Raw genomic sequence first — 23,021 nt, forward strand, 5'->3', positions numbered from 1 at the left:
AAAAAAAAAAAGCCAAAGAAGGCAGAAAAAGGTTATTTCTTTTACACTTAGCTATTCTATTCTACAAAATTGTTTCTCGGATTTTTTTCTTGGTGTTGTCTTCTAGTTCTGTCAGAGAGAAGGCAACATCATTAATATTAATGAAATTGGAATTCCTTATAATTGTGGGCTGGATATTAAAGATAGGAAGAAATCCTTTAATAATGAGATTCACCCTTTATGCTTATTGCAATATTAAATAAACTCTTTTTTGCCCATATAGTTGCAATGAGATATTATTTCAAGAACTGAGAGAGGTCGTATAACCTTGATGATAACATGACTAGAAAATGTGCTGAAATAACGCTAAATTATTTTCACGTTTATTACACATTTTCCCAGCTAGGCATACACATTTCTCGCATACTTTGTATTCATTAAAACAAGCAAACTAACCACCATGTCCCCAGGACACCTCTCCTGGAAGGCTGATATTCAAGTTTTAACAACCAGCATATAGAAACACAGTAAATACTCATATGAACTTAGAAAGTAAGTCAAAATGCATTGTCTGCATTTTGACAGTGGTATATGACATAAAATTTTAATAAATTATTTTCTAAACTCAGAAACCTACTACTTTTCCCCAAGTTTGTATGACATGCATGAACTGCTGATTTCAGCTATAGAGCTGAAATCAGAGAAGCTAAGGGGTGGATATGCAGTTAGTAATTTCAGTGTTCTTGGAATTAATTTGCTCCTTCCACCCCTTAAAAGATAAATAGAAATGTCCTTGTACAACTTAATTGAATATACAGTTATTTGCAACTGCTCATATCCCTCCTGATCTGTTCACCTGTGCCTTCAACCCTGCAATGGCGTGAATCACCTAATCAGACATGTGGGATCCTGAAGCATAGAAGGGGAAAAAAAAATTCTTCTGGTTACTCAAGGCCAATATTCTGCCCTTTTGATTATCCATTAGGTCAAGGGGTATCTTTAGTAGAGAAGGCTAAATGCCAGATATGAAAAGTCATATGGATGCTCATATAGCAGTTCCTATACTTACAGTCTGCTTGTAAGTGTAACATCTATTTACAACCTGTTGTTTCAAGGGAACTGATCTGTGGACAATGACTTGGTCCATACTCATTTAGGGTTTTTTATGCATTTTTCAATTTTCTCAGAAATCTGAGAACTATTAATAAATAGTTCAGTCATGAATTCCTAAGCTACTAAGTGATGAAGCATTAGGTTAGTGTTGAATAATGCTTTCAGATAGTTTAACATTGCTACTGTGTGGTCCATGTCCAGCCAATTTCCTGCTCAACTCTATCAGTAACCATGTATGTGATAAATGACAAAACCACTTAGTGACAGATAATTGTCAATATTCCTAGAGAAATGACGATATCTAAACATAAATTTAAGGCATAAGTTATATTCTCCAAACGTAGGAAATTTGTGTCACTCTGGTAAAAAAAAAAAAAAAATAAGAGTGTGTATCATGTAAAGAGGATATTTGCACAATTAAGTAAGCATTCACTTGAAGTCCTCCCAGTGGAAGATTCTCACAAAAAATTGATTTAGCAACACAACAAGTGTGCACAAAAGAGACCTTTGTGTGTCTGTCTGATTGTCAGACAGGCTATATTCAATTATCAGAGCATGTTACCAGAAAAAGATGTTCTAAAAAGTGACCAAGGATTTAGAGTGGTAATTTATTCTACCCAACATTATAAAATTTTAAGGAAACAAAAACTCAAAAAGGTCACAGCAGCACCTGAAAACTAGATCCTTTGAGAGATATCCAAGTTAGGCAAAGAAGACTTGAGGCAAGCCAAATAATTCTCACCATTTGATTAGATATGTCAGGAAAAAATTATGTTTAACTGTGGGATATTGCCAGCATAAATAAACAACATATTTCACCTCCAAAGTAGAAAGCATCTCCTGAATAAATTTGCAGAGGTACGGAGGCATGAGCAGATGAGGTCACATCATTGTCCACTATTACACTGATACGATTCCTTTTGCCAGAGAACGATACAGAATGCCACTGGCCATTATTTAATCCAGCACCTGAAAGGAAAAGAAAAAGTAAAATGGAGTATGAACATCCATTATTTGTTATACTACCTGAATATTGTAGACCTGAAAGGAGGAGAGACGGGTAGTGCAATCATAGCCCACATAAAAATTCCAAATTATAATGAAAAGAAGAAAAAATATTAATAAAGAACACAAATGTCTCTGTCCCTTCCCTCGCTTCATATCTGATAAAGAAAAAATAAAAGTACTTCAGTCAATAAGTCTTACTGTTGTAATACTCCTAATTATTAGTAATACATCCATTTGATGTAGTGACTATGAAAAGTATCCTCCCAATCTAAGGAGGTTACCATAAAGATATCATTGTGATGGCTGATACAGTATTTTACACATAATACACATTTTTGCTACACTATTACAAAGGATTTCTTCATCTTTTAAAATTAAAGGTATCCATTTTATTGCAACCCAATAAAACAGCAAAATCCTATAGATGCTAAAAGCTTCAGCAACTGTCATGTCAATGTTGCAAGATTATTATTCTTTCAGTTGTCTCCTTTATTGGAAATGTATAGGAAAAATTTATGAGCATTTAGCCTCTAACACCAATTTACGTTACCTCTGGCCGTGTCGGTGTAAGGTGCCACAAAGCAATAAGCCTAAAGCCCTGATGCTGGAAAGCACTTACATATATAAATATATTGAAATAAATTTTTTACAGGGCAGTAGGTAAGCACATTATTATCTTTAAGAAGTATTTAAGTCAATCACATTCTTGAATGTTCTTCAAAACAGAGATACTTCTTTTGGTGACGAACAAAGAATACAACCTTTGAATTATGTAAAGTCTTTTCTTGACTGCGGAGTGCTTATGATTTGTGATCTGTGATTTCCCTCTTGAAATTTCTTGTATTTCTATACTCATCTCTAGAACGTGTTGTATATTTTTCCTGGTTTCAGCTGGGATAGAGTTAATTGTCTTCCTAGTAGGTGGTATAGTGCTATGTTTTTGAGTTAGGTATGAGAAGAATGTTGATAACACTGATGTTTTCAGTTGTTGCTAAGTAGTGTTTAGACTAAAGTCAAGGATTTTTAAGCTTCTCATGCCCAGCCAGCAAGAAGGCTGGAGGGGCACAAGAAGTTGGGAGGGGACACAGCCAGGGCAACTGACCCAAACTGGCCAAAGGGGTATTCCATATCATGTGACGTCACATCTAATACATAAACTGAGGGAAGTGGAGGTGGGGGGGGATCGCCACTCAGGGACTAACTGGGCGTCAATTGGTGGACGGTGAGCAATTGCATTGTGCATCATTTGTACATTCCAATCCTTTTGTTATTATTATTGTCATTTTATTAGTGTTATCATTATCATTATTAGTTTCTTCTTTTCTGTTCTATTAAACCGTTCTTATCTCAACCCATAAGTTTTACTTCTTTTCCTGATTTTCTCCCCCATCCCACTAGGTGGTGGGTGTGGGAGGAAATGAGTGCGTGGCTGCATGGTGCTTAGTAGCTAGCTGGGGTTAAACCACAACAATGTTCTAGAGAAACAGCTCACCAGTTAACTGAGTAGTTCAAACAGAAGGAAAAGAAATAAAAATAGAAAGATCAGAAGGTTCAAATAGCTAAATTACATTGTGACTAGGATACATATAATGTTAACTACCACAGTCTAAACAAAGGATCAGCATACAATCAAGAGAAAAATCTTAGAATTGCACTATAAATTTAGATAAATTAACATCTAGAAAACTTCTCTAATGTATTTAATATGATATTAGTCTTATACACTTTTTCTATTATTTGTTTCCTTACTTGAACCACTCTATTTATTAGGGACTGCAAAATAAGAAAACTTAATTATTTTGCTTTATCTCCAGCTTCAGTGTAATTATATGAAAGCTATGGCTAACAGATCTTCTTATCTTTGTGTTGCACTTTCAGGAACAATTCACTTTTCTATTATAACAGCAGAAAGCACAGGGTCACAATCACATGTTTTCTGATACCATTCTGGCATTACTTATTTGGTTGCAATCTTTTTGAGAGGTGGCATTTGAGTTTGCTAATCGAAGCAGTACACTTACAATTAGAGTAAATAATTACACCTATGAGTAAATAGGTGTATTTTCTACTTCTGTAAAACTCCATATTCATTATATTTATAGAGATAGACTTTTTACTAAAATAAAAATTGGAAACCTTATACCACACAATATAAAATAGTATTAAAGCTATTACATCTGGCTACCAAAAGGTCGCAAGTAGAGGGCTAATCTTTTGGTAACAAGGATTTGCATAGTCCTACAGGCAATGTGGAGGAAGTGACTAGAGTTTCCTTATATTTCAAGATGTCCAGCTGCTGAAGAAGTCCCCTTGTACTGGTGGCAGCTAATATAACTTAGAGCAGCCTTCAGGCTGATGTACTTTATGTTAAGGCTGGCATAGTATTAAGCTGAGGATCAAGAAAAAACCTTAAAGCCTAGCTATTTTGGCTCTAGTTGTATTTTGGCTAGATAATACAATGTGTAGCAGACATTTAAAAGACAGAGTAGATAAAGCATCAGAAAAATATTATTGCTGTCTTGCAATATCATGGGTATAGATGAGTCACACTGTATAATGAAGTTTCTAGACTTAACGAGTATTATTATTTATCTCTCCTATTTTTTTAGTACTATTTTACAGCAAGAACTCATCAAATATATCAAAAATTTTTACTAATTTCAAATAAAAATCAGCAAATAATAACAAAGAGATAAAGCATCCTTAGGTCTTTTTTACCACTGTGAAACTCAGTGAACTATAGTCTTTCATCAAAGAGATAATAGGTATACTAAAACAAAGAATATGAATAATGTATTTTTTAAAGCACAGAAAATTAAGTCTGAGAAAGTTTTTTTTCCCAATTCCCAACAGTACAATTAGTTTTCTTCTATAAATTATTGTAGGATTATCCCATAATCTGAAACTAAATTGTAAAATATATATAGTTTATAAAGCCACTTGTTATACTGTGATTTTAAGATTAGCTATTTCAGAAAATAATTCTTAAAAAAGGATTATTTCCCTACTCACTTATTTCCCTCTTTGTAGCCTCCATCCCCAGCTAACAAAAGCTCCAGCTTCTTTCACTTCATCTCTAAGATTAAGCAAGAAGTTTCTTTATTTGTAGAGGTACTTGAAGTGAATGATATTTTCCTAATCACATCTCTGCAATATGCTATCTTTTCCTTTAGTAATCAGAGAATCATAGAATAGTTTGGGCTGGAAGGCACCTTTAAAGATCATCTAGTCCAATCTCCCTGCCATGTGCAGGGACTTCTTTTACTAGATCAGGTTGCTCAAAGCCACGCACAGCCTGACCTTGAACACTTCCAGGTGTGGACATTTAAATCTAACCTCTTTCAGATTAAAACCATTACCCCTTGTCCTATCACTACAGGCCCTGAGGAAAAAAGTATCTCTCCATCCCTATTATAAGACACCTTTCAAGTATTGAAAGGCTACAATAAGACGTCCCCAAAGCCTTCTCTTCTCCAGGTTGAACAACCCCAACTCTCTCAGTCTTTCTTCATAGGAGAGGTGTTCCAGCTCTCTGACCATTTTTGTGACCCATTACTGGACCCACTCTAACAGGTCCGTGTTTTTCTTGTGTTGGTAACCCCAGATCTGGATACAGCACACCAAGCGGCGTCTCATGAAAGTGGAATAGAGGGGCAGAATCACCTCCCTCGACCTGCTGGACATGCTTCTTGTTATGCAGCCCAGCATACAATTGGTTTTCTGGGCTGCAAGCACACATTGCCAGTTCACATCCAATTTTTCATCCACCAGTATCCCCAAGTCCTTCTCCTCAGGGCTGCTCTCAATCCCTTCATCCCCAGTCTGTATTGATACTGGAGGTTGCCCTGACCCAGGTGCAGGACTTTGCACTTGACCTTGCTGAACTTCATGAGCTTCACATGCGCATACTCCTCAAATCTGCCAGGGTCCCTCTGGATGGCATCCCTTCCCTCTAGTGAATCAACTCCACCCCTCATCTTGGTGTCATCAGCGAACTTGCTAAGGATGTACTCAATCCCACTATCTATGTCACACTGAAGGTATGAAATCTAACAAATTCTGTAATTTCATTTCAATTGTTGCAAGGAAAATTGCTTTTAATTCTTAGTTTTACATCCTGCTTCAGTAACATCTTGTTCTGGTGAGAAAACCATACTCCAAATATTGCAAAATTTCACTGTCAAGGTAGGTCAGAGAATGCCCTAACATAAAGAAGGAGATTGAATGAATGAATGAAGTAGAAAATTTTTTTGGTTACTGGAAAATCAATTACATGAATTTTGCACATTTTGGTTTGTTTACCTTAGTTCATCATACTGACCTACTAAATGATTTGGGGATGGAAATTTTATCTCCTCTTCATACAGGCTGGCATGATTAGAGATGATAAATGTTGTTCATCTAGGTCAAGTTAAGACTTCCCAAAAGTCCTTTTCATTTAAGTCTGGGGACTGAGGAATGCCTTTGTGGGAGCACAAAACACTCCTGAGAAAAGAGCTCATTGTAGCTCTCAAATTAAAAACCTTAATTAAATTCACATTTGCTGGTGCGAAGCCATGGAGTGGTATAACATACAAATATTGGACACCAATGGACTGCTAACATTTCCATTCCATCTGAAAATTATATTGTCTGGTGCTCTACTAGGAATTTTAAAAATGCTTTATCAGAAACAAGTAAGGAAAAAATAGCAATTGAACTTTTAGTGCATAATAAGGTAGCTATTAAACAAGATATCCATTTACTCTCATTAGTAGTACCTCCATCATTTTAATATCTAAGTACAAAAAAAAGTCTGTGGGAGGTCTTGCAGAACACTGACATCCAAACTTAGGAACACATATAAAAAAAACAATGTATATAGCTTATTAGGAGATCAGTGAGAAAAAAAAAACTGGTTTAGAGAAAGTAATTTATAATTAGTCTGAAGTATAACCACCAAATGCAATGATTGTTAACATCATTTAATTAAAAGCTGCATAGAAAGACAGGGTCATATGAAGAAACTGAGTAATAAGATCTCAAACATTTATAGCTTGCAGAAGAGGCTACAAAGGAAAGATATTAAGCAACCATTCTGTAAAAGAAGGATACAGTTTATTATAACTTAATCATTCATGAATTAGCATGCCATTCTCTTCTTTTTATATAGTAGAAGAAATTTTTAAAAAACACTTTATATTTTAAGAGCTCTGCACAAAGAAATATGCTCTGATTTAATTTTCAGATATCATGTGTGTGTGTGAAAGTCAGGTCATAAGTCCTTGCCTGTAGGGAACAAACCTGTCCAGCCATCCATAATTTAATTACTCAGTCTGAAAAAGCAGACTTGAATTGCTTCAGTGAGTGTAACAATAAACACTTCAAAAACTCAAGAAAAAATTCCCCATATGGTTTTGTTAGAGAACTTCTTTCTCAGAAGAGAATAAGATGTTTTTGCAGTAGTTTCTGTCTTCACAAGGAAAAACACAATGCCTCCTGTTAGACTTCATGAAGAGTAAGCTTAACATAGCACAAGTACATTAAATTCTGTTTCAGCATAGACTACCAAGATTTATTTAGGGCTGTTTCAGCTAATATGTTGTGTATTGTGTTGCAACTTTGAAACTGAATAAATTGCTCTATGTGCAAGTCTACAGCTGTTAAAAGTGCCACCACCTTCAGCTGGTCTGTTAAAATAATGCTGCGTGGCAATAGTTTCTTTAACATACATCACCTAATTGAACTGCAATTGAAATAGCTCCTAGAAAGCCAAATTCATCACTGTTAACTACATACCACTGACATTCTTACTAACGCATTGACATTTTCAATTGGTGAGCCTAGGGAAACCTCTTGTCTTTAAAATGGTACTCTTTGTGCATCAGTTATTTCAGATTATAACAAATACCAGGGCTGATCCTATTATCACCCACAGAAACAGGATCAAAGTATTTATGTAAATTTCAGCATTATCTGTGGTCATTACTGGCTTACAGTTTTTTTCCTGAATTAATATAATCAACTGTTTAAAATTTTACTTTTAATCATTATACACCTGTAGAAACATAATGACCTCCAGTTATGTTTAACTTTTTCTTTTTTCTTTTTTTTTTTTTTTCCTCCTTCAAAGGAATTTTCATTTTGTACAAGGAATTGAAGCAAGGAATCAATCTAAAAGAAACAGGGGCATAGAACTAAGATTAAGGAGGCCTCATCTTCAAATCTTGTGGCTGTTTCTTTGTTCTGCTTGGCTCTGCTTTGCTCTCTTTCTCTCTGTTATACTGCCAAGCACATGATTTGTGAACCTTTTAGGTAGCTGATGCTTATTTTGTATTTGTACCAATTAAAACATTTTTATGAAATTTTCTCCCTTTTATGTATTTTTTTTTAATTCTGTGGGTACGAAAGAGATTTGGAGGCTTTAATTTATATGATAATTTTATTATTTATTATTTATTTTTATTTCAGTAACTGGTTAGTTTACTTATTGTATTTGTTATTGCTCAAGACAAACTAGTACTAAACAGCATCATTAAGCTGTCTATATATTTTGGCTTGAAAACTCTCCTGAAAGATGCCTTTGGCTTGGTTCCTATCAATCCAATGAATAAGCTCTATACAAGATTAAATTCTTCACACATTCAAATCCTTAACTTGTTTTCTAAATACCAATGCAAAATGCAGTTTTCCTACTTGTTATTTATCTGTTAATTCAGTTTACACATTATGTTACTGGAACTATCTTGGCGTCTTTTTCACTGATAATATTCCTGTTCTATGAAGATGAAATATGAAATATATGGCAGTGTATAGTTCAAAATAAATCTAGGATCAACTGATGTTTTGGATATCATCATTGTGTTTTCTGCAGGTAAATTACCCATTGCTTTTATGACACATTCCTCCAACAAGTGGTCTCTGGTCATCTTCTTTGCCCATACAGAAACCACTCCAATCCCAGCCACATTTCCTCATTTTCATGTATCCTTTGGAATCCCATTTATCTGCCTAATCTCTCTAGTCCTGTTTTTCCTGTCTGAGAATTCATTCTGGAACAACCATTTTATCCTTCTATAAGAAAGGGGCAAAATTCAATTTGTTTACATAAAGGATGAGAAACTGAGGCAGCTGTCATGCATGGAGTGTCAGAGCATAGTATACTACTGACAAAGTGCTGCTAGGCGAAGGTGTTAATATTATCACATGGTGATGTTATTGCTTCTCACCATTTTTTAAGAAGTCGTGCAAGATAGAGGTTTTGTCAGCTCTGCCCTGGTCTCACTTTTCATGAAAGAAGGAGACTGCTGGCTGGGCCAGTGGTCTTGCTGTTCTCATATCAAGTGCTAAATAGCACTCAGAAAAACTGAGGAGCTTTTTTGTGAAAGGGGGAGTCCCCTTGCTCCCAAACTGAGTGAAAGTGAAAGCTGTGAGCTGCTTCTCAGAATCCCAGTTGGATACTCTCTAACATGACTGTATCTTACTATATTTGCCTCATCCTCTTGTCATTATATACTTGTTTACCGACAGGGAAATGGCTCAGAAGAAGACTGAAGGGTATGCCTTTGGAAATCTCAGCTCCACCCTGAGGGCTGCCTAGCAGTGCACAGTACCAAAAGTAGATGATCTAGTCTCAATTCAGTGATTAACTACAAAAGCGACCCTTTAGCCCTCAATTATTCAGTCCCCTCAATTTCTGCATTTATTTTGTCCTTACTGTATTTTTGGTTTGTTTTTATGTAGAGTCAAACTTGCCCCAGCTTTTGGAACACAAACTGTTATTGGGTATCCACTGTCCAAATTTAATGGACACCTCTGTAACTGAGATCTCTAGAAAATAACAAACATAATATTATAATAATGTATAACTTTATAGAAAAATGAGTTACTTGATGCGTTGTGAAGGCTTTGACAAATGATGAAAAACACATTAATGGCATAGCTTGACAGAGTAAGAAATTAATTTGTTTACACTTCACAACTGAAAAAGTTGCTCAGATATCTCATCTTTACATACATATAGTATGTAAACCTAAGGACTCAACTTTGCAGCCTATATTATTACAAGTAATTTCTACTCAATCATGGGGAAAAAAGCATAGATACATGTTTGTGAGAAAAGAAAGTATTTAGAAACATTTGGGATTAAAATTCACACAAAAGTAAAACATTGTTACATACATACTAGTCATAAAACTAAGTCAAGAATGTGGGTACTAATTTCAATGACTTTACATTAGGTTATTTTTTTATATGTAGGAATCTTGGAATTTTTTTTTCTTCAATTCTGTTACCTGCAGTGATGTCACTCAGTGCTTTTCCTGGTTTATGAAGACTGATTTTAACTTTGCCATCACTCAAATGTAAGAGGAAACCACCTGAAGCCTGGTGTAGTTTACTAGATAATAGAAGTCCTTCCTTGTTCCATGTGCGAAACTGGAAACTGATGAATACTTCATCTTGCCCTGATGTGCCTGGCAGTGCCAGGTAACTACTGGAGCTCAGAAATGTAACAGGAACCACCTGTGGCTCTAAACATGAGAAGGACATGTTGCCCTAGAAAGAGATGAAACAAATATGGCATTAGGAACATTCAGGGAAAAAGGGTCATGAGAACTTTTGTATGGAAACTACAGAGTTTCAAAACGTTGTGCATAGAACCTAGTATATGTAATACTTGAGTGTGTTAGTCTAAAAATCAAGTACGAATACACAAGAACATCATCAGCTTGAGAAATATTTACCTAGCTGTTTGACCAGAACAGACATACCTCTGAGCAGAGTGGCAAGGACCTTTGAGTGAATGAGGTAACATCCAAAATTACATGGGTGATTTAATCATACTTTGGGAGTTAGACAGACCTGCTTTGTTTCTATTTTGGCTGAGCCTCAGGAAGCATTAGGGACTTGACAAATTTCTGAATGTCAGATAAAATGCCACCGAATGCAAAGTTTGGTACAAATATTTGCTGTGGTCTAAACACTTGTATGCAGAGAAAAATGTTGAGCTTGGCTACTGATTGTTTAAGGCAGTGTTAAATTTGAGAAAAAAAAATATTTTGCCGGACCAAGGAGCAATCTTTCCAAATCAATGCAATTGGAGATGTGCACTGACACCAGTATTTGTTTTCACAAACATTCAGAGAAAATTCCACATATAAACTCTTGCTACTTATAAATGTGAAACACATCATAAATCAGAAGGAAACGTGTTTCCAAACAGGCCCATATGGACCACATCATGAGGTGTATTTCGGCACCTAGCCTTTATTTTCTGCTTGATTGCTTTGGAAACCACTGGTTCTTAGGTACCGAAATAAACTTGTGGATGAGCTCATTGACCAACTCTGAGCTTAACCTGCATCCATGGTTGTACTGAGTGATATAGATAAGAAGACTGGCATGGGAATAATGCATTTTTTGCATCTGACATCAGAATTAGTGAGTACTTTATGAACCTTGATAGTAATACAATATGCACTTTGATCTAATGACTTGCTGGCACTATTTGAACTATAACTAATCTGTTCTGTATGGACGTTTACTAAAGGATTAATGTCTTTAGAATTTAAAGTACATTGAACTTCTCTTCAACACAAAATGCTTTTAAACTTTTAAACATACAGAAGACTTTGACTTATAGTAAAAAGCTAACAAAACAGTTTAAGAAAAATACTCACTAGCCCCTGGCACGGCAAGACATTAAAGTTTATCTCTTTTTATTTTCTTAAAGGAAAAAAAAAAAATATAAATTAAAGCTCTGTCTTATGAACTCAGCTGTAGAGAAAAGAATACTGAACTGACCCATAGTGAAAAAGAAGTCATCAGCTTAATAAACCTTGTTAAACGTTAAAAGCTTACCATCTGCAGATTCCCCCTCTACATTATCTGGACAACCACCTGATACTGTATCAGACCAGCAAAGTGGCTATTTAACAAGGATTCTATGGGAACATAGATATTTTCTGGCACAATTACATTACAAAACATCTCCTAAATAGATTTGAAAGCAGTACAAGATCTTAAGTCATTTGAGATTAATATGATGAAATTTTCTATGACAATAATTTCATAACTACCCTTTCATTAGTCCGCAGAGAACCTCCTATAACTGCCCTCTCCCCAACATCCATCAGTGTCATGGACAGGATATTATACAGAGGTATCACTTTAGTTAATTCTGGAATATTTCCGATGAGATTCATGTGAAGAGAGATGCCTGTCATCCATTTTTTCTGGGACAGACAACCAAATTTGATTGTTCATATTCTGAACTGAAATCCAAATCAAAAGATTTGGAGTTTCAAAGCATTTAATATTTTGTTAATTATTTTGAACAGACTGTTTCCATCATATCCCTGCATATCCTGCTGCTAAATAAATAAATACTGCAAATAGAGATAGCTCTAGTAGTATTGAAAAAAACCAACAAAACAAAAGACTTAGTAAAATTTATAGAAAACCTTCTGTAACACAGAAGAAAGTTGATTCATTGTTGGAACCGTTTCTTTTAATGGTAGGGGTTTGGCTAATACAACTGTTGGCCATGTCACAATAAATGCATTAAACTCACCAACCTAAACTACAGCTTTTCAGACAAAGTGCAGTATAAATTGACAAACAGCACTTACCTATCAAATTTGTAATGCTCTGGAGAAAAGAGAGTGGATCAGTGTCCTCAGCAATAGAAGGCTTTTAAAATATGCTGCTGGTGTTCTTACTAGTCAGGTACAGAAGTCAAAGCCAGAGCTTCAATGATTTCAGCTACATCTTACACTACTCACTTGCTTTTGTACATGCACAACAGTGAGATACCACACAACAGTGAGATATCACACACATCTAAATATCAGCTGAAGAGCTGAGGAATAAAGTGCATCCTGCATTGTCTACTGCATGAGTCTGTACTGCAGCAAATATAAAATAGCCCAATTAAGTAATTCCTTGATTTTTCTTTCATTAAACATAGATTTTACTAGAACTGTGTTGCCTATGAAAATGATTGTGTTTTTTTTCTTTTCTCTATTTTACTTATTTATTCTTTCTTAACTATGAATCTCTTACCACAAAGTAGATCTGAGATTTATGCCTCCTGGCCAGGTCAATAATGTTCACTCCATTATAATAAATATTTTCAAAACACCCATGAAAGTTCCTGTGTGACAATGTCCCTGATTTTCCAGGCACTGGGATCCCTCCAAAGCTGAGCTTAGAAAGAGAAGAGAAATCAATCATACTATTAAGTAATTTTCTAAGGAAAGAAGTTGCCAATAGCATAAGAGCAGAAGTCAAAGACTGGCCAATAATGAATCTGCTACTTGGCTATTTCCTTGTATCACATCTACGTATTAAAAGAACAGCTAACAAAAATTAGGCTGTATCAAGTCATATGTATGCATTAAAATATTTTGAAATGTTGGCTTTTTTTTTCTTCTGAGGATGCCTCTTAATAGTTGCTTAGTATAGAGTCTTATCAGTTTTCAGGGTCCAGTACAGCTGCAAAACCAAGGAGAAGAAGGACAAGGCCCAGTACATGCAGACCACACTGGACAATGCAAAAAGGGAGAAGAGAATTCGCAAACAACTTCTTTAGGAAATTTGAGCCTGACTTCTCCACTGTGTGCAAATAATAACTACCATAACAGAGAACAAGAGTACATCAAATTAAATTACTCTAGGGCAAATTCAAAACAAATGAAAGGAGATACTTTTCCCCTCTCAAAATGCTTAGGGTGTGCACTCCCTTGATGTCATGCTGTAGGTTTACAGGGGTTCAGAAAGGGATAGGAAGATTTAATAAAAATAAAAATCCATGGAGAGCTATTAAATTCAAGAATATCACTCTGTCTTAATAAGTCCCTGAAACAGAAACACTTAGAAAGTAGTAGTTTATTTTAGAAAAGCATTTCCACAAGGGTGACCTGAGTTATACGCTGGTCTATGTTTCCACTCTTGGGCACCATCAGAAACAGGATGCCAGTTTAATTGAACTTTTGAACTCACACATTTCAAAGCTATTCTAGCTGACATTATAGAAAAGGTCAGTTTAAACTATTTATCTTTTAATTTTGAAATTTCACTTAATATTTAAAATCATTTAATAAAAAACCCCAAAATTAAATATATTATCTCATTAAGTTATTAAATTGAGACATTTTTATAGTCACAAATGCAATTCTAAATACAGTGGTTCATACTTTTTTGCAAGTTTTTAGGCATTTTTCCAGCTTTTGCTTTCCTTTCTACCTTGTATTGGTAACAGATACTTCAAAGTAAAGTATGTGGAAGAGAGGAAAAAAAAATTTGCAATACTGGTTGATTTACTAAAATAAATCTATTTGCCAATCAGTTAAAACTAACATTTGTTGTTCCTTTTTCTTTTTTTTTTTTTTTTTAATTGGTATGAACCTGCAAGCCTTGGCATTGTGGCTTAGATTCAGAAATTTTAAGCAGAATCGTGACTTTAGTCTTGTGAATGATATTTTTGAAATGGAGTATTGCAGACATGGAACAGCATGGAATCTTACTCTAAACTGCTTAAGAACTTGAATGAGTAGAATAAAGTAATATACATCTATGGGTTGCAGACACTCTGCTCTATCACTCATTATCTTATCCAACAAACAGGACAGGGGCAAACATAAAACAACCAGTCATCACATTACAACTGTGAAATAGTGGTATTTTTAACCATAGGTAGGAAACTGTCACAGCAAATTACATCTATTCCTTTTCATGAATCTACCACTTGTGTAAGCAAGATTTTTTCACAGTACATTTGCCAGATTAAACAGGAATTTAAGTCTTAATCTAAACATTTCTAAAATGGTTTTATGCTGATTTATTATAATTTTCATGAAGCCATAAAATAGTAACTTTGATTTGGGGCTCATTTCTTACATTTGCATACTGTTTACCACATTTGCAGCACTACTGAAACAAAGATATTAAAATAATGAATTCTGACATGAAAAAGATGGTCTTCTGAAAATCTTGAGTTGAAGTCTAGTGGAGCATTAGTAATGTAAGAACATTTCTTTTTCTCTGTTTAATTCCTTCAGGAGGCAGAATATGCCTACATTCTTAAGCACTACAAACTTCCTTCAGTTCTGTCTCCTTTGCTTGTTTCACTGCATTTACGTAACAAAGTTAATAAATGTAATAAAGGAAAGGTAATTTTCACACCTCATAATCAAGGTCCAAATAATTGAATTCTCCTTTTGCATGAAAATGATGAGTGTGTTTATCCACTGTAAAGTTTACTTGATTGTTAAAGTGCTCAATGAGAACAGAATGCCAGTGTTGATCATCCAAAAGACTGCCCAGTGTAATATTAATTTGGGCATTAGAAGGATGAGATTTAGTATCACCTTGAAAGAAGAAAAATAAAAACTATTAATTCCATATAAAAATATAATTATTCAAATATATACTGCTAGTTTATCATATTCTAAACATTAAAATTCACTTAAATTAAAAGAAGTTTTAGTCAAATAGTACCTAATAACTATATTAGATTTTATGAGACTTTAGCTGTTACCTAAATTAATGAGTAGGGACAGCTTCCCTTTAATTAATTCCAGGGTGATGTGGTCTCCATTTTGTCCTTCTCTGTGGAGGAGAATTCCATCACTTTGCATTGTCTTAAACTTCAGAGAAATCACATCTTTCAGTGCACTCATGAGTTTTTGATTAAATGTGTAAATTAGACAACTTTTCCCATCAAAGCCAACCACCTCGGACCCTAGAAGTAAAGAAATGAAAGATAATGTATAATGCTACGTCTAAAAGAAACAGTTGCATGTTACTTCAATGTGATATGAAGTCCCACCACTAACATCCCTAGATTCTCTTGTACCCAGTAAAGTGTAGGTTATTTCTGCTATTCCTGTTCTTCCCCAAATTCTTGTTTTAATGATGTTTCTATCACTAGATAATAAAGCAAGGTAAGCAGAAGAGATCTGGTGTCTATTCCAATCTAGTACTAATCTCACATGCTGAAAGGTCTTCTTTGTTTTGGAGCCATGAAGTACTTTGACCTTTTCTGTTCTTAGTGTATTCTTAGGGTGAAAATCTCTATTAATTTATCTGTAATTAATTCCAATTAACAAAATAAAGAAGAGAAAAATCATGTCCATTACAGTTAACTGATTTTCAGGGCCTTCATGCAGGTTGTAGATTTAAGCGACCACTAAAATCAATCTGGATATCTGTACAGTAGTTCAAAATAATATCATGGCATACTATCCTAGGAAGCAAAAATATTCTAAAATGAAATCCTATCAGCTGTGAGTAGGGCCTGGTTCTCTTCATCAGATGTTTTTTTACTGGCATCATAAACAAATTACAACTTTGATTAAGCTGAATTACAGTTTTGGTACTGGAATACAGGACTTTGTATCATCAGTTTTCTAGTATGGACATCATAGAATCACAGAATGTTTGAAGTTGCCATGCATGTCTGGAAACCATCCTGTCCAACTTCCCCAAGCAAAGTAGTATCAGCTCCAGCAGGTTTCTTAGGACTGTGTCCAGTCAGGTTTTGAGTATTTCCAGGGACAGAGACTACACCCCTATGAGCAACCCATGGCAGTGTTCAACCATCCTCACAGTAAAAACAACTGTATTTCAGTTTGTGCCCATTGCCTCTTATCCTGTCACTGGACACCACTAAAAAGATCCTGGGTCTGTCTTCTTTACACCCTCCCATCAGCTATTAATACACATGTGTAAGATTTCCCCCAAGCCTTCTACTCTCCAGTTCCAGCTCTCTCAATCTCTACTCATATGGTAGATGCTCCAGTCCCTTAATCTTATGTGTGGCCTTTTACTGGTTTCACTCCTGTATGTCCAAGTTTTTCTTGTAGTAGGAATCCCAGAACTGGACCTAGCAATTCAGACATGTCTCTTTACCACAGCTGAGTGAAGCGGAAGGATAACCTTCCTTGACCTGCTGGCAACACTCTTCCTAAAACAGCCCAGGATGCTATTGGCCTTCTCTGTTGCAAGGGCATGTTTTCAGCTCATGGTCAACACAGTGTCTACCAGAACGCTCATGTCTTTTTCTTCAAGGCCACAGTCAGCCCCCAGTGTGTACTGGTAAACCCTTGCTGGGATTATTCCTCCACAGGTGCAAGACCTTGCACATCCCTTTGTTGAACAGCATGATATTCCTGTCAGCCCATTTATCCATCCTGTCTGGATCCCTCTAAATGGCATCAAAACCCTCTGGTGTGTCAATCAGTCCTCCAAATTTTTATTGGCTGCAAAGTTACGGAGCATACACTCTGGCTCATAATCCAGGTCATTAATGAAGATGTTAAACATCACAGAAACCCGCACCAATCCATGGGATACACCACAAGTGAATAGACTCAGCTTGACTTTGTGCCATTGATCACAACTGCTTCAGCCAGGCAGTTCAGTCTGTTTTCATTCCACTTCATTTTCTACCTAAATAACCTGTGCTCATCAGGAGTCTATGACAGCGTTATGGGAGACAGCTTCAAAACTCTTGCTAAACTCAAGATAACCAACACCAAACACCCCCTTTCACTCACCAAGCCAGTTATATCACTGTGGAAGGTTATTAGTTTGGTCTGTCTTCTAATCCTAATCTATAAACTCTGAGCTGTCTCATCATCTGTCCCTAGGCAGAGCTCCATGCACCCCTGCTGCTTTCTCACATAAAAGTTAACTGCCTTTCCTCATTGTCCTGGCTAGTCCTTTTTAAACAGCCTGTATCCAGCTATGGCACCACTCCAGTTGTGTGAGCTATTCCACCATGCCTCTGTGGTCATGATGAGACCATAGTCTTTCAAATGCACGAAGACCTCAGTTTCTCTGTGTGTTCCCCATATTGTGTGCATTAGCACACAGGCACTTCAGAAAGGTATCCACTTGTATTGATTTCTCAGAAAAAGTGAGAACTTCTTCCATAATGTTGCCCTCACAGCAGCACTTCCCTATTTGTGTGTTTGCACTTGAGGTGGTCAAGTGCTTGCACTTCAGCTCCGGTTTGTTGTTTCCATGCTCTCTTGTCCACACTGCCCTGAAGCCTTTGTTTCTCAAACCAGTCCACCACTTCCTCACTTGATTTTGGGCCATCATCTCCCTCCACCATCATTACTAATTTAGAGCTCTCCTCACCACATTGGCCAGCCTGTTGGAAAAGATGCTTTAGTGCTACATGGTCAGATGGATTCTATCTCTTCCTAGCAACTCTTGATCCTCAAAGAGTGTCCTAAGGTTGTTAAATCTGAACAATTGCTGCTGACACCAGCTGTGCAACTAGTTATTGATCCAAAGGATCCACCCAGTCCTCCTCAAGCTCTTCTGTTTTGTCAGCATGAACAAGGAAAACACCACCTTACACCCTGTGCCCTTGCCCCTTGGCTCTAGAGACATATAGTCATGCTTGGTACACACCAAGTCTCCCCTGGCATTACTGTTGGTGCCCACATGGAAAAGCAGCAAAGGGGAAAAGTCTGAAGGCTGGACAAGCTTCAACAGTCTCTTCACAATATCCTGGATCCATGTCCTTAGCAAGCAGCAAATCACCCTAGAAAGCAGGTCAGACCGCCGGATAGGCAGGCCTCCAACACCTGCAATGGGGAGAGCTGGGGACACACTTCAAGGGACATCTTCATAGCATATAATTATACAATAGTTCAGGTTAGAAAGGACTTTTTAAAGATCATCTAGTTCCAATGCCTCTGCTATAGGCAGGAACATCTTTCGCTAGATTAGGTTGCTCAAAGCCCCATACAACCTGACCTTGAGCACTTCCAGTGATGGGGCATCCACAACATCTCAGGGCAACTTGTTCCAGTGTCTCACAATCCTCATCATTGAAAAAAAAAAAAGAAAATTCTACCTCATGTGCAATCTAAATCTACTCTCTTTCTGTTTAAAACTGTTACTGTCCTATCACTACAGGCCCTGGAAAAGTCTCTCTACATCTTTATTATAAGGCCTATTTAAATATTGAAAGGCCACAATAAGGTATCCCCAGAACCTCCTCTTCTCCAGGCTGAACAATTTCAATTCTCTCAGCCTTTCTTCATAGGACAGGGGTTCCAGCCCTCTGACCATTTTCATGGCCCTCCTCTGGACACACTCTGGGAGGTCCTTGTTTTGGACCCATGCTGGGGATCCCAGAGCTGGATGCAGTACTCCAGGTGGGGTCTCACGAGATTGGAGTAGAAGGGCAGAATAGCCTTCCTTGACCTGCTTGATTCTGTACTATAATGCACAAAATAATAAACTCCTAAGTTTTACAGATAAAGAAAAGAGTAATACTGAGGAATTTTCATTATTACATTATGAATGTATGCTTTCTGTTTTACTTACATTCATACTTCTCAGGACTGTGCTAAAAGGTAGGTATAGTGTTACAGCTCCATGACAGTGCTACAGTGAAATCTACTTTCTATTTATGACAGTGTTTTACCTAATTTCTTTTAAGGTCACATACTTTCACTTTACTTGGAAAAAAGAAAAGGGGAAGGGAAGGGAAGGGAAGGGAAGGGAAGGGAAGGGAAAAAGAAAAGAAAAGAAAAAAGAAGAAAAGAGAAGAAAAGAGAAGAAAAGAGAAGAGAAGAGAAGAGAAGAGAAGAGAAGAAAAGAAAAGAAAAGAAAAGAAAAGAAAAGAAAAGAAAAGAAAAGAAAAGAAAAGAAAAGAAAAGAAAAGAAAAGAAAAGAAAAAAGAAAAGAAGCAACTGATTTTATCCCAATAATATAAGCGTATCTGTCAAAATCAGAACAGATTGAACAAGACACACACAAAGGAACTGATAACACTATAAAAAGCACATAGACTATTCACAGTTCATAAGTAAAGAAGAAGAAGGTAATTACCCTTGAAAGATACATCTGTGAAATAAATGAAGATATAAAGGACACTCACTAAAATATGAAGTTATTTTTCAGCTGACTGGTTGACTTCTTGTAAGTCAACAGAAGTCCATTATCTATTTACTAACTTTATTTAATTTCACTAAAAATATTTCTCCACATTGTCAGCATGGAAATGAACTCAATTCAAATTAACTAAGGTACTTAAAGTCAGTCATTTATATTCCATTTTCAAAAACTCTTGCCAGTGAATGCAGCTATGTTTTTAAATATAGTTTCTTGATTTTTTTCACATCTTGATAATGTACTTCTTACTTATGAAGAATTCATTTACCAAATGTACAATGAATAAATATGACATTCTACCTAAAAATGAATCTTAGGTTAACTATTTTAATTCATTATGTCATTGAATGAATGTGGACAATAAAAACATTAATCAATGTTAAATGTAAATTATGAATGTGAAGTTTAATAGCTTCAATAAAAACTTCAGTAATAGAACTTGTACATTGTTATGTATCTATGAAACCAGCTAACTAAATATATTCTTATTAGGTACTGATAACAGCAGGGTTTTTTGATTGGGAACATACTCTTGTTATTAGTTATCTAGACAAGAGCATAACCAACATTTAGCACTGCTCTCCAAAATGCCTTTCACTATTCTGCAGCACTAGCTCCTAAGAAGCAAAATCTACTCTGTCCAAATGTGGAAAATAAAAAAACAAATTCCCACTACCGCCATGCACGAATGAAGATCGTGAAAGGGCTGCAGATGTTAATCAGAATTTTTACATTTCTCAAACACGTTTTGTCTTCACCATCTATGCACTATCACTAGAAATAAATTGAAACAGTTGTGAGAGATAAAGCTTGGGTCTACAATAGAGTTATCAGGATAGAAAGAATGAGCCCAAATATCCAGGGTGCTATAACATTTTCTTCTTTCATATTTGCCAACTACTCTCAGCTTCTAATAGTCCCTGGACTTGAACATCAGTCTCCATGGGTTTTCTCTACTCTACTGTTAAAAAGCAGGAAAATAAAATAGGGTGATTTGCTTTGTGAACACTTATCTTTTCTTACCACAATTTACAATGTGTCTTTTTCAAATTAATGTAATCTAAATCCTTAGTATACTGTGAAAATACCTCTGGAAGTGATGAAATGCCTCAGAAACTGGAAATTCTGGAAGCCTCCCCACACACCATAAGATCGAGTTCTAGTGATCCTAAGCAAAAGTTTTAGTTGCAATATCTTTGTTTGAAAAATTATTTCACTTTTGTTGATCTTTAAATTAATTGAAATAATACTAATGTTCTATAAGAAAAACAAAAATAAACAATGCAAACTATTTAGCATTTTTAATTGTTTTTTAGACATCCTTAGGCCTGGCCAATTGTACTAAAATGAGAAATCTGCTTTCTGGCCCTTTCCAATTTTCGGGAAAGCTGACCTGAGAAGGTTCATGGTGTTCAGAAAAGTTAGGTAAATCAGGACTTAGGTATTGCTTCAAACAAAGCCTTTTGGGGGCAAAAAAAAAAAGGCAGAGAGGGATCACATTAAAATTGTTCATAATCAACCACATTTAAAATGAACTTTTTTACAATCACATTCACATCAAGCCCTTGAAAGCACATTATCCCAGTTATGAAGACATTTAGTCCTTTCTTTGACTGATGTAACTGCCATTGATTTTTCACATTCCAGACATGAAGGGAATGCTCAGAAAGCCTCAACACATTTAACAGTGTTAGAGGACTCTGGAAGAGGGTTTTGATATCACAGTATCTGCAGTGCCTGTTGTTAGGCACTGCATCTAACGATGTTTTAATGTACAACGTGCATTTAGTTTGCAGTTATCTTTCTCCTACAATTTTATGCAGTTGTCATTTTCACATTTAAACTCATCTTTCTGTCTGTCATATGAAAAAACCTTTTTTTTTTCTTTTTTTCCTATTTTTAGCCTAATGGTTTTCAGAGGATGGAATGAGAAAGAGAGCATTGTAATGAGGGGAGAAAAGAGAAAGCCAAAGAGACCTTCAATTTCCCTTTTTTAGTGCCAGGGGATAGCTTAACCTGAGCTCTGTTTTACAGGGCCTAATTGTCACAATCTGACATTTCAGGGACATGACACAGGAAATGTCTGTAGAGATTCATCAGTCTCTTTTGCACACACTAAATAGGAAGAACTATCAGGCAAAGGCTGAGAGAGATTTTAGGGTGGGGTTTTTTTGGCAGCACAGACTGTTTGTTGTGTAGTCATGGCACAAGCAGATTGCATCACTCCATGTGAAACCAAGTAGATCAACTGGAGGTAGAAAACATCTTTCCTTCCTACTTACATGAAAAAGACCGTAGAAGAGGAGTAAGACAACTGAGGAATGTGGCAGACGTAGTAGAGTGAGGAAGGAGAAGAACTAAACACAAAGAATACAGGGGAATTCTTGTAATGTTTCATGTAACTCCATAACTGACTACCCTTATTTAGCCTTTCTATTCCATAAGTGCTAAGAGGCAAAAATGAAAGGACTTGTTCTGGATGCATGCTTTAAAAACATAAATACTGTGACAGTCCTTCGCCTAAAATGTTTCTAGCAAAAAGGGAGTTCCGTGTAAAAAAAAAAAAAAAAAAAGGAAACAAAACTCATAATATCCTGGTTTATCCAACGGACATTTATCATGGCCATTACCAAACCTCCTTGAGACTGTAATTAAAGGGGAAACATTAGTTCTGAGGATACTAGGCTAAATTATTCAGAGCACGTATTTGGCTGGAAGACAACAGAGCAGCAACTTGAAAGGAGTGCCAGCAGTTGCCCTGTAAGCTTTACTTCACTAAGATAGTAATGGTTTCTTTTAGATGTAACAGATACGCATTTTTCAATATCACTTTATGGAATAGTGAGATCAACTTTATATATTCTTGCAATTTTAGTTTTAGTTGTGCAATTTGCAACAGATAAGACTGAACAAAGAAATTACTGCATTTGCACTTGAATATAGAACACAGTCCACATATTTGATGGTAAATGGAAAGAAAGTGGCTTACTCTTACAGTATAAGACCCAGTGAGATCTCTC

The 23,021-nt window shown here is 36.0% G+C and overlaps 1 protein-coding gene across 1 annotated transcript in view; it reads right to left on the reverse strand.

The window, feature by feature from the left end:
* Nucleotides 1-23,021, reverse strand: part of CNTNAP4 (contactin associated protein-like 4) — a gene marked incomplete at its 5' end in the record, with an annotated part of 203,951 nt that overhangs the window by 69,194 nt on the left and 111,736 nt on the right. The window contains 5 exons of the mRNA XM_010568747.1: nucleotides 1,912-2,061; nucleotides 10,374-10,635; nucleotides 13,144-13,287; nucleotides 15,265-15,449; nucleotides 15,620-15,823. Coding sequence (XP_010567049.1) covers nucleotides 1,912-2,061; nucleotides 10,374-10,635; nucleotides 13,144-13,287; nucleotides 15,265-15,449; nucleotides 15,620-15,823 — 945 coding nt within the window. The remainder of the gene's footprint in view (nucleotides 1-1,911; nucleotides 2,062-10,373; nucleotides 10,636-13,143; nucleotides 13,288-15,264; nucleotides 15,450-15,619; nucleotides 15,824-23,021) is intronic.

The sequence above is a fragment of the Haliaeetus leucocephalus genome, unplaced genomic scaffold (genome assembly GCF_000737465.1).
Source record: "Haliaeetus leucocephalus isolate CR32 unplaced genomic scaffold, Haliaeetus_leucocephalus-4.0 Scaffold251, whole genome shotgun sequence".
In the NCBI taxonomy this organism is placed as follows: domain Eukaryota; kingdom Metazoa; phylum Chordata; class Aves; order Accipitriformes; family Accipitridae; genus Haliaeetus; species Haliaeetus leucocephalus.